The sequence below is a fragment of the Balaenoptera borealis genome, assembly GCF_965194805.1.
Source record: "Balaenoptera borealis genome assembly, chromosome: 1".
Classification (NCBI taxonomy): domain Eukaryota; kingdom Metazoa; phylum Chordata; class Mammalia; order Artiodactyla; family Balaenopteridae; genus Balaenoptera; species Balaenoptera borealis.
The window spans coordinates 150,064,342-150,077,545 of NC_138860.1; the positions used below are offsets into that span (position 1 = coordinate 150,064,342).

At 35.7% G+C, this 13,204-nt stretch overlaps 1 protein-coding gene across 2 annotated transcripts in view; it reads right to left on the reverse strand.

The window, feature by feature from the left end:
- Window positions 1-4,234: 4,234 nt before the first annotated feature.
- ZYG11B (zyg-11 family member B, cell cycle regulator) overlaps window positions 4,235-13,204 on the reverse strand; it is a 74,196-nt gene continuing 65,226 nt past the window's right edge. For both annotated transcript variants that reach the window (XM_082370852.1, XM_082370851.1), the window contains one exon: window positions 4,235-9,126. In XM_082370852.1, the coding sequence (XP_082226978.1) occupies window positions 8,936-9,126 (191 nt within the window). In that variant the 3' untranslated portion in view covers window positions 4,235-8,935. The remainder of the gene's footprint in view (window positions 9,127-13,204) is intronic.

A 13,204-nucleotide genomic window follows, 5' to 3' on the forward strand; every position in this document is an offset into this window, starting at 1 on the left:
GAGAGGCCCGCGCACCGCGATGAAGAGTGGCCCCCGCTCACCACAACTAGAGAAAGCCCTCGCACAGAAAAGAAGACCCAACACAGCCAAAAATAAATAAATAAATAAGTAAATTAAAAAAAAAAAAAAAAAAAAGAAAACCATAGTCAAGATTTCTTTAAATCATGGTTGGATTTCTTTAAGAACTTTGTAAAATTTCTTTCGCTCTGTTGGCATGAAGTATAGGGGAAAGATCATGAGCTCTGATGTCAAAAAAGCCTGAATTCAGATTCCATCTCCACCTTACCTTTGGGTAGTTACTTAACCTATGAGCCTCAGTTTCCTCTTCTGGAAAGTGAGGTAAATAAAGAATAATACCAAACTTGCAGAATTTCAAAAACTAAGAGATTTTCTAACACCCCATGTGTTATTTTTGTGTTCTCAAGTAGACAGGATGATTTCTAAGGGTCATTTGAAGCTCTGTGACTTTGAGCAAGTCTTTGTCTCTTTCTGGGCATCAGAAACACAAAGACTAGCTACTAAGTCTTTGTCTTATCTGTGTCTGTAGCTTTGGTTTATTTCTCCTGCTGTAGTGATCAGCAGTAAAACCTGTATTATCATAGAAAGAGACTGCTTAGGAAATAAAGAAACTGGAACCACAGAGGAGTACAAATCAATGGCCCTAAAGAAAAGGTTGCCTCTATTTAGGGAGGGGCAGCCTAGAGTTCAGAGAGCTCCCTCTTGACTAGTCTCCTTCTTTACTAACTTAATTAGTAAAAGGTAACACACTGAAGTAGTGAACTTGAAGAAAGAGAAACCACTCCTGGGGAGCCAGATTAATTTAGGAAATGGTTCCCTAAGGCTGATCCAAAGACTCTTGTTGTCTTTATCACAGGTGGGCAGAAAAATGAGTAAAATAAGGACAAGTGATACATATAAAACTACATGCCTCCATTTAAAGTACTGTCCTTTAGTCTGACATTATGTCTTCCTATTTATTGGTTTTAACGATTTTTTTTTTTTTTTTTTTAATGAACTTACTGTGAACCCTGTTGGGAGGAAAAACTCCTCTACCAACTTAGGTCCGATTGTTGGAAGTGGAAGGAGACCTGTAAATTAACGGACAACAGATAAACCGGAGAAAAATTTATTACACACAGTGGAATATCCTACATAGAAAGTAACTCCTCGAACAGCTATGGGGAAAGGTTTACATACTGGCTTAGTAAGACAGGGGAGTTGGTTTAGGGCTTCAAAGGATGGAAAGTTATGAGTGTTGTTTGAACAATTATTTGGAAATGTCCTGATGCCCAAGGTCAGTGCCTCTCTGATTGGAGACCTCCCTAGAAATGGGGTTTGTGGCAGCTGACTCTCCTAAAGCTCTATACTAGTTAGATAAGCCATGTTCAGATGTTTTCACATTGAAGTAATCTCTATCTATATCAGTTTCATGGGTTGTTGGTCTCGTTAGCCCCATTATTTTGGGGAGGAAGTCTTCTCCCCAAATTTGTAAAATCTTATGTTTTATTTTAGGAGCCACTACAATAATGACACTGAGGGCCAGTGAGATTGAAAATCATAAACTTGGAAAGCTGTCAATGGTCTCCATTCTTTGAGACAGGCCAAAAGTGTGCATGGGAATGGCCTTAATGGTTAAATTGGATTTGGGATTGTCCTTAATGGTAAAATTGGTTTTTCCTCTTTATAGCACAGTGATTAAGAGCACAGATTTCAGAGTCTAACAGACCTAAGTCTCATGTGTGACTCTGAAACCTAATAACTTGTGACTTTGACAAAGTTATTTAATACCTCACAATTTCCTTATCCATAAAATGTAATGATTATCTTCTTTACAAGGCTGTTGCAAGGCTTAGTTGAAAAAATATACATTAAAAAAAAAATGCTTAGCATAGTGCTTGCCTCGATGTATTTTCTGACTGCATTGGAATGTACTGAATAACTAATGCTATTTGAAATTATAGACCCCTTACAATAGAATTTGGCTCATAGTGGTAATTGACCCCAAATCCTAAACTATAGTTGATCTGTTCCTATAGGTCTTTAGAAGAGAAGACTCTAAATCCATTGCTAGTACTCACAAACAATAATGTGGTTTATTTCATGAACCAGCTTCAGAGGGCTTTTGATTATACATTTGTCTTTTAATTCAAAGACATCACTACTGAGATTGTACAAAGCAGCAAAGATTCTTCTGAGTGGGGATGCTGGTGTTAAAACAGTATCTAGGTTTAATCTACAAATTCCTCTACTATCTGTGTGATGTGAGGCAAGTCATTTGACCTCACTAGGCTTCCCCTCATTTGTAAAATAGGGGATAATTATCTTCCCTTACAAGATGTTTGAGGGTTAAATACAGCACTTGGCTCATTACTCATAATATATCCAGTTTCGAAGGGCTTTATTTAAGACTGAATTGATGAGACCAAGAATTAGGTAGAAAATGTGTTTGGTAACTCCTTAATCTCCACATTCAAATATGACAATCACACTCTAGGTATGTCATTGAAAATTGTTCCTTTTATAATGTGTTTTGATGTAAAGTAACAGGAGAGCTGAGGGGTTTTTTTTGTTTGTTTTTTTGTTCTTAGCTCTTATTGCCTCATCACAGTCTAGGAGAGACACTCTTTAGTGACAGTCCTTGACTGAGTCATTGCAAGATGATTTTAAACAGCTGTCATACTGAATGCACAGGAGTAAGCCATTCATCTGCAACATCTGGCCACTGGTGTCATCTTCCCAAACCTGCTGTGAAGTCTGGCTTCTGGAAGCCAAGAGCTCAGTGTCAATATGCCCACCCTATGACTTGCTCTTTTATAGGCTGAATTTTCAGACTGCATTAGAATCTTAAATTATAAAAAGACAAAAATGATTAATGTGAGTGCTCATGGTTTCTGCCATTCACCTACTCCTCTCAGTTTGAGGAGTTATGCAGTTACTCAGAGCTGTGCACTGGAGTCTTATGATGCAGATTAAGAATGGGGAATAGGAGGTGGAAAGATAATCAGGAGGAAAGGAAGAAATTTAAATTTAGCCAAGAGACTGGGTTGATCTACATAATAAAAACTGTGAGAAAGGGTGGGGGAGGGGAAGAATGGAGGAAGGTTTGATTTTTTCTTTTTGAAGATAGGCTATAGACAACACAGCTCAACAACTTGTTTGGTTAAATATTGGCCAAAGGTATTTATCTTCCTCAGTATGTATGGCCCATAGTAATACCATGTTAGTATTGAGTGAATTATTGGAGACAATAAAAGGTTAAGAAAAGCTAATAATTATTATAAAAATTATAATAAAACTATTAAAAACCCTATCACTCTAACACATCTAATCTCATGTCTGTGTATTAGTGAAGCAGTAGTATTTGTAGTGACCATTCATTAACAATTCTATAGCATCTAAACACTAATGCTGCCCTACACCATCTGTAAGGATGGTCAACCTCCACTTCTGACCATCTGGTGCACATTCTTTTCTGTACCATTCATTTGATGTTTAATCACATACTGCCTAAGAGCTAAGCAATCTCATGCGATTATGCAATAATAGGCGGAGAGGGGACCCATTGGATTGTAAATTTGGAAATAAGAATTGTAATGCAGAGTCTGTTACTGACTTGCTGTGTGATTTGGGCAAGGTCATTTTACCTAAGACTTAGTTTCTTCAACTATAAAATGACGTTTCTGAAACTAAAGTCACTAAGAATTCTTCCTGGTCATGGGGTTCTTATACTTTGCTTTTTGGTAATCTCCCTCACTAAATGCACTTATACAATATATATTATATCAGTTAATTATCTCAATAGTTGTGTGAATGACTGTCAACCTAGATAAGCTCTCTAGGAAGTGTTCTTGGGCTGTCTGATGGGTGCCCAGTCTGGATTAGGTATAGTCTCTGTGGCTTTATAACAAGTACCGTGGACTGGTCTGTAATACAATGTTATGTAATATTTATCTGTTTATTTGACACTTCCTCTTCTCCACAAAACTCTTAAGTTCTCTGAAGGATTTATAAATTATGCAAGTTCCAACACATAAATAGTACCTAGCATAGGTATTTAATGAAATGAATGAATGGAGTTCCAGGTCCTGCAAAAAAATTAGAAATTTCTGCAGTGAAACCACTGGCCTTTTCCAGAAAGCAACTGTTACAAATGGATGACCAAGGAATCTGAATCTTGCAGCATTAGTTTCAAATTTTAAATCAAATGCCCAGAATAAATGTAGACAAGACACACTTTACATAAAATTTGTAACATTTATTTAGGCAAAAAAAAAAAAAAAATCCCCAAAACAAAAATCTGTATACACAACATTAATACCTAAGTGATGTCCTGATTTAAAACACAACATGATTCATGTACAGGACACTCCCATTCATCTGGCCACAGTAAGAACAGTGCCTTCAGTCCAGACAATCGACAGCCTTTGAAATGTATACACATTACACTTTCCAATGAATTTTTCATAACCTTTGAAACGAGTTAAACTCTTCCATCAGAATTCAAGCAAAAGATAGCTTTTTCCATACTCACAAGTCAGTGAGAATTTGACAGTGGGAATTGTACAAAAGTCAGGGATTTAAAAATTTTATTCTTACAGATTATCTGAGTATAAATCTTGACATAACATCCTCCCATTTTTAAATGCTCTCAAGAATTTCCTGCTTTTATGAAAGTATGTCTCAGCTTTCATTAGCAAAGTAGCTTCTTGCTTCTAAGCTGATTAAAGTAAGCTTAAAAGAACCCAATTTGAACAATTTTCCAAAATAAGTTCAAAATTAAGCACATATTATTAATGAACTACATTTATGATTTCTCATAATTTGATAAATTTGGATTTTCTAAATATTCTCGATAGCCATTCTGTCTAGCTATGAAGTTAGGTTGTGCTGTCCAAAGGAGCTTTGCTTCATCCAGAGAAATGAGAAATAGCATTGATTTTCCCATAATTTACCAAAAAAAAATTGGGGGAGGGGAGAAACAGGCAGAGAAAGTTCTCTCTTAGGCTATCAATCAGTTAACATAAGAATGTGTTAGGTTAAGATTTGGAAACCGAAGAATGCATAATTAGGAGTGTACATGTCACACAAAATCTATGAAATACTAAAAAAAGATAAAGCAATTACTCATTTAAAGCACACTCAGCAAAATTTCCTATCATACCGCTGTTTTCATCACTGGATGAAGTCTGGATTTGCATTATTACTTAAATAAACAGTTCGTGAATTAATACAAAAAATGAAAAATGTGTCAATACAAAGCAAATGGTAAAATTTAAATATCCAATATCCACACAGTCATTTGAAACTGCTACAATGGATTTGAGAGGGAAACCATAAGTTCGCAAACCTCTCTGTAAGCCATCTCGGAACACTACTCTGAAGCCCTAGCCATATAAAGCCCCCAAATAAGTAACATACAGATAAAACTGCCCACGTCAGCCAACAGTATGATACTGCCTTTAACTTACACCTTCAGTTTAATAATACTGTTTATCTCAAGATAAAAGTTGCACAATAACCAAATAATGTAAACATACCATTAGAGGGCAGGAGAGGGGTGGGTTTCAACATGTACAACACTGTAAGTTTATTTTCCTGGCTACTCATGACCTCTTTTCAATCTTGGGTACTGCTGCACCTTGTTCTATGGGGGGACAGGGTGGGTGTCAGGCATTTTAAAGCACTAAGCACAAACCACGGTTCATTAATCAATTCTACCCTAATTTAGCACATAATGAACTATAATAAAATATGTTTTCATCAAAATGTGCTCCAAAGGTCTAGATGATGGCCCAATACTATCTTGACCATGGCATAATTTAAAATATAGTCAAATGAAAGTGACTGGGGAGAAAAAGGGCCAACTCAAAAGGTCCCACTAGCAAGATCAACTTCCTAGGCTGGATATACAGCACTGATATTTTAAAACATTAATCCTTGATTCTTTGGAGGCTTGCAAACAAAAGATATCATGAAATTAAATTCCCATAGTTGCTTTGTGGGATTCATCTCCACCTTGGGTAATTCACTTAAATTGACTAGTGCCACTAAACGGCATTTCTGTCCAAGGGTGAGGAGCAGAAATATTTAAGGTCAATTCCTGGATCTGTGAGTCTGATATGATTTTTTAAATTCTCAACTAAGATCAGTAACAACTGAGTCCTTGGCCAGAGAGTAAATTAACCCCTTATTACTACTTGATTTATGTTTCTTTTCAACTGCAAAAGGAAAAAATGATTTTTTAGAGTATAAAGAGAACAGCAAAACTTGATGGCAAGAATGAGATACCTTAATTATTTTTGCTTTAATTTCAGACTGTTCTTGTTTTACTCAATAATACCTACATGCATCATTATAGTTTAAAAAGTCTAATTCCATTTCCTTTTTCCTTTAGTAGGTCTAAACCTTGCTGTTGCTTGTGGACTGATGTAGTGATAATTTGCAATATCTGAGCACACCAATGATTTGAGCAATGAGTGGTTCAACCCTAGTCTAAATTGTGCTTGAAACAGCACCTCTAAGCCACTGAAGAGGTAACCCTTGAAGGCACCAAGTTCTGTTACATTCTAGTGTACAAATGCAAACGGGAGGCCTAATAGAGTCTTTCTGTAGAGACAGGCCAGTTACACCTCATAATTTCAATTTATATATAGTGTGTATATATATATATATATATACACACAAACATATGTATATATGTATATATACATACACATATATACTGTACTGTAGCCAGATTGAAGACCTTATAGACAATTCTGTGCCGTAATTAGATATACAATTTTAAGAGCCATCCCAACCACAGAGGCACTAAAATTTTTATATATTTGGGATGTGCCTAATTATTTTGCTTTTAAGACTCAAAAGTATCTGGCCATTACCAGTGCTCAAAGTAGTAAATTTCAATTTAAATTTAAATATGTTTGAGTCTTCATCTATCAACAAGTTATTCTGAGTAATGAAGGGATTTATTGTTTTCCATACATTTTTAGCCATTTTTGAAAACAATTTATAAAGACAAAAACCTAGGATTAGCCTAGAAGGAACATGTACTTTTGTCTTGAATAGGATACCACAGAAACTTGAAGCCAAACTTCTCAAACAGGCTTTTCCTTAACTACACAAGCTAGAAGACCTAGAAATGGTCTACATAGCTAGCGACTCCAAGCATTTGTAGGCCATCCTATTTTCTACATTTTGCCTTAGATATTTAAAACCCAGAAAAAGGGGGAAATTTTTAAAAGAATTTTCCATTTCCTCTGAAATAGAATTAATCTGTGAAAATTTATCTCACACCTATAAAAATTCCTTAAACCGGTTAAGTCAGAATTAATATGGTTTTTAATGATTCTAAACATCTATTTTCATTTAGTTTAAGCTTTCACTCCTGTGAAGGAGTACCAAATAATTCAAGTATGACTACTGCGATAGTGGTATGAAACGTGTATGTCAAAAATGTTATCAGCATACTAATAAGCCAGCTCCTTTCTAAATAAAAGTGCTTCTGAATAATCATCATGATTTTAAACGTATTATTTAAAATCTCTATTGAAAACATTTTGGCCATCTATGAAAAAAACGCAGTCATCTAAGACTGCAGGTTAACTTTATTCACAAACTAAAATTTAAGATGGATACTCTGGTTTCTCTTCAGATCGTATAAATCTTTCGCCTTTTTTTTTTTAAATGGAAAATAACTCTCTTGGTGACTTGCTGCCTCCCAACTGCCATTATTGATAACTGATTCTTTACTCTACTGTAACAACTCTCTTAAAGGAAAGGAAACTGTCTAAAAAATAACCCATCTCAAAATATTTCCTTTTATGCACTGCAACTAGAATCATTACATTTAACAATAGTCTAATTCTTCTTGTTTACTTTTGGCAGTGAGATGTGGATATCCTTCCCCAACATGAAAATATTAAGATACATGTAGTCTGAAACAAAAGAAAATTAACTTCTGTTGTTAATTGTATTTTAAGTGAGCAGGTAATACCATGGGTAGTCTCTATTCCACTGAACAGAATGACTTTGAAATAGAGGGAAAAAAGGATGGTCTGTTTGAGCAAGAGACGATTTTTGTAAAATTCACATTTTCACAACAATATGACATAAAGAAATTCAGACAGTTAAACTCTAACGCAGAATGCTGTAATATTTTATACTGTAGTGCTTGGGGAAATATTTCTAGAGAGTAACCAGCAGTCTGTGTAGGAAGCAGCAGCCCATGCCTCCAGGAATAAATATGAAGAACAAGCTACTGCGCAATGCCTCAGGAGAGGTGGGCTCCAGAAGATTAGCCAGTCCCAGTTTAAAAACTATATACCACAAGAGCAGACCTTTTCCCAGTTCCTAAACTCTATTTTCCCTTAGTAGTTTTTCTTTTTAATATATTTTCTGCCAGCCATCCGGGCACCAGCCAGTGAGTAGCTTTCACAAGGAGAGGACTCAGATTTCCATTCTTTCACACTAAGAAGGACATCTTATAAAAGATACACAGACAGAGAATAAAGGCATTTTATACAGAAGCAATATAAAATTTACAATCGAAGCAGTGCCAGAAATCAGGTTAACAGCTTATCTGAAGCTGCAAATTGACTGAAGGGACTGTAAGATCAGAAAAGTCTGGCCTAAGGGTCCGTGCAAACTTCCCCATAAAACTGTAGAATTTTAAGCACAGTTAAGTTCAAACACTGAAGGATGTGGAAATTTTCCTAAAAGGCAATGAAGGAAGAGACTCTTCTCATCTAATAAGTTAAAAATCACAAAACAAATCAGAGACTGTTCACATGGGCAGTACTGTACATTATCAATCCCATACTCACTTTACGACTTGTTGTAGAAACCCCCAAAACATCAGAGAGGGTAAGATATTCCAAGTGAACCTATCACAAAAAGAATTTCTGTGATTCAATTATCCAATTACCTATAGCTATCAATTTAGTCTGGCCTGGGGCTGCTTTTTACAGGGAGGTGGTCTTCCATGGCGTACAATGTGTTTCTCTAAGCTGTCCAGAATGGCCACAGCAATCTGTTGGACATGAGGATCAGTCTGTTCATGTTCTTTGATGTTGTATAAATGCTGCAATCCTCCTTCCTCAATCAGCATGCTGCAATACCTTGAGGCTGAAAGAAAACAGGAGAAAGAGCTTTCCTTAAAAAACTTAATTTGTTTTTTTGTGGAATAATTTTTATGTTTTGCTTAAGTTTAAGCTGTTTTGTTATTGCTCACTAACATAAGTTAGAGCCTGAAAAATATCTCTGTAATGATGTTATGCCTACACTACAAGGCCCACACATAGATCACAGATAATACATATACCATTTTATATATATATATATTATATATATAATATATAAAAAAAATCATAACCATAAGACATAGACAATCTTCTTTGACCCCAAATCATGAGTAAGATGGGTACTGTTACACTTTTATGCACTTCCTATGTTAAAAAAAAAATTTAGGGCTTCCCTGGTGGCGCAGTGGTTAAGAATCCGCCGGCCAATGCAGGGGACACGGGTTCAAGCCCTGGTCCAGGAAGATCCCACATGCCGTGAAGCAACTAAGCCCGTGCGCCACAACTACCGAGCCTGCGCTCTACAGCCCGTGAGCCACACTACTGAGCCCACACGCCTAGAGCCCGTGCTCCACAACAAGAGAAGCCACTGCAACAAGAAGCCCACGCACCGCAACGAAGAGTAGCCCCCACTCGCTGCAACTAGAGAAAGCCTGCATGCAGCAACGAAGACCCAACGCAGCCAAAAATAAATAAATAAATAAAAATTTAATAGCAGTCATATTGTACATGCAGTATTCATTATTTTTAAATATTTTTTCCTTTTGCCTTTTTTTACACATGCCTTTTAAAGTTTATTTTTTTAGTTTAAGTCATATTTATTAAAGTCTAATTTACACAAAGTAAAACACACCTAATTTAATCTATAGTTTTATGAGTTTTGCCAAACGTACACACTTGTGTAACCACCAACACAATCAGGATATGGAATATTTTCAACAACTAAAAAGTTTCCTTGTGCACCTTTGAAGTCAGTCTCCCCTGAACCCCTCATCCCAGGTAACCACTGTTCTAATTTCTGTGATATAGACTTTTGCCTAGAACTTCATATAAATGGACAGTATGTAACCTTTTGTGTCTGTCTACTTTTGCTCAGCATGATGTTTTCGAGATGTTTCCAAGTTGTTACCTGTATGTAATCTTTTTTTGTTGTTTTAATCTGAGAAGTATTCCACTGCATTAAGTACGTCACATGTTTTAATGTTATTGTACTGATGGACATTTGTTGGATGTTCTCTCTCCCTGAGCATTTCATTACAATGACTAAAAATGCTATAATCATTCTTTCACAAGTTTTTGGGGAACTTTTCATTTCCTGGATCTTGAGAAAATACCTAAAATGATGGGCAAATGCTAAATGTATGTTTATTTATTTTTATTTATTTTATTTTCGAATTTTATTTTATTTTTTTTATACAGCAGGTTCTTATTAGTTGTCCATTTTATACAAATCAGTGTATACATGTCAATCCCAATCTCCCAATTCATTACACGCCTATCCCCACCACCACCACTTTCCCCCCTTGGTGTCCATATATTTGTCCTCTACATCTGTGTCTCAGTTTCTGCCCTGCAAACCGGTTCATCTGTACCATTTTTCTAGGTTCCACATACATGCATTAATATACGATATTTGTTTTTCTCTTTCTGACTTACTTCGCTCTGTATGACAGTCTCTAGATCCATCCATAAATGTATGTTTAACTTTATAAGAAATCACCAAATTGTTTTCTGAAATGGTTGTATAATTTTTCATTCCCATCAGCAATGAAAGAGAAAGTTGCTTCATGTCCTCATCAACACTTGTCATTATCCATCTTTTTGATTATAGGCAGCCTTCCTAGCAGGTGTAAAGTGGCTTACACCTCATTGTGGCTTTAATTTATATTTTTCTAATGACTAATGATGCTGAACTTTTTTTTTGCCATCATGACAGTATCTTTATTTTTTTAATTTAATTTATTTATTTTTTTGGCCACGTCCTGTGGCATGCGGGATCTTAAGTTCCCCGACCAGGGATCAAACCCCTGCCCCCTGCAGGGGAAGCGTGGAGTCTTAACCACTGGACCACCAGGGAAGTCCTGAACTTCTTTTAATGTGCTTATTGGCCGTTTGTATATTTTCTTTGAAGAAATGTCTATTTGGATCCTTTGCCAATTTTTAAACTGGGTTATTTTCCTTTTTACTATTGTGTTTATATATTCTGAAAACAAATCTCTCATCAGGTATATAATTTGCAAATATTTTCAACCATTCTGGGAGTCGTCTTTTCACTTTCTTGATGGTGTCCTTTAAAGCACAAAAGTTTTAAAATTTTTTATTAAATCCAATTAGACTAGTTTTCTTTTGTCACATGCTTTTGGTGTCCTATATAAGAAATCACTGCTTAATCCAACATCATAAAGATTTATACCTATGTTTTCTTTTAAAAGTTTTATATACTTATGTATATGTAAATGTAGTTCTTATACTTAGGCCTGTAATCCATTTTTGAGTTAATTTTTGTATATGGTATGAGGTAAGGGTCAAAGTTCTTTCTTTTACATGTGCCTACTCAGTTTTCCCAGCACCATTTGTTTAAAAACCTGTTCTTTCCCCACTGAATTGTCTTGGCACCCTTGTCAAAAATCAATTAACCATAGATGCATGGTTATTTTTGGACTCTTAATTCTATTGCATTGATCTATACATCTATCCTAATGATGTTGAGCATCTTTTCATGTGCTTATTTGCCATCTGTAAATCTTTGGTGAAAAGTCTGTTCAACTCTTTTGTCCATTTTCTTGTATTGTTTTCTTATCATTAAGTTTTGAGAGTACATGGTATATTTTGAACACAAACGCTTTATCAGACATGTGATTTGAAAATTTTGACCCAGTATGTGCACTGACTTTTCATTTTCTTGACAATGTCTTTCAAAAAGCTGAAGTCCTTAAGTTTGATTTGTTCGCACCCAATTTAGCAGGTTTTTTTTTTTTTTTTTTTTTTTTTCTTTTTCTTTTTTTTTTTTGGCTGCTCTGTGTGGCTTGCGGGATCTTAGTTCCCCAACCAGGGATTGAACTCGACCCCCTGCAGTGGAAGTGTGGAGTCTTAACCACTGGACTTCCAGGGAAGTCCCTAGTTTTTTCTTTTGTAGATCATACTTTTGTGCATATTTAAGAATTTGATCTCAACAGATGCAGAAAAAGCTTTCGACAAAATTCAACACCCATTTATGATAAAAACCCTCCAGAAAGTAGGCATAGAGGGAATTTACCTCAACATAATAAAGGCCATATATGACAAACCCACAGCCAACATCATTCTCAGTGGTGAAAAACTGAAACCATTTCCACTAAGATCAGGAACAAGACAAGGTTGCCCACTCTCACCACTATTATTCAACATAGTTTTGGAAGTTTTAGCCACAGCAATCAGAGAAGAAAAAGAAATAACAGGAATCCAAATCGGAAAAGAAGAAGTAAAACTGTCACTGTTTGCACATGACATGATACTATACATAGAGAATCCTAAACATGCTACCAGAAAACTACTAGAGCTAATCAATGAATTTGGTAAAGCAGCAGGATACAAGATTAATGCACAGAAATCTCTTGCATTCCTATACACTAATGATGAAAAATCTGAAAGAGAAATTAAGGAAACACTCCCATTTACCATTGCAACAAAAAGAATAAAATACCTAGGAATAAACCTACCTAAGGAGACTAAACACCTGTATGCAGAAAACTATAAGACACTGATGAAAGAAATTAAAGATGACACAAACAGATGGAGAGATATATCATGTTCTTGGATTGGAAGAATCAACATTGTGAAAATGACTATACTACCCAAAGCATTCTACAGATTCAGTGCAATCCCTATCAAACTACCAATGGCATTTTTCACAGAACTAGAACAAAAAATTGCACAATTTGTACGGAAACACAAAAGACCCCGAACAGCCAAAGCTATCTTGAGAAAGAAAAACAGAGCTGGAGGAATCAGGCTCCTGAACTTCAGACTATACTGCAAAGCCACAGTAGTCAAGACAGTATGGTACTGGCACAAAAACAGAAATATAGATCAGTAGAACAGGATAGAAAGCCCAGAGACAAACCCACACACCTATGGTCACCTTA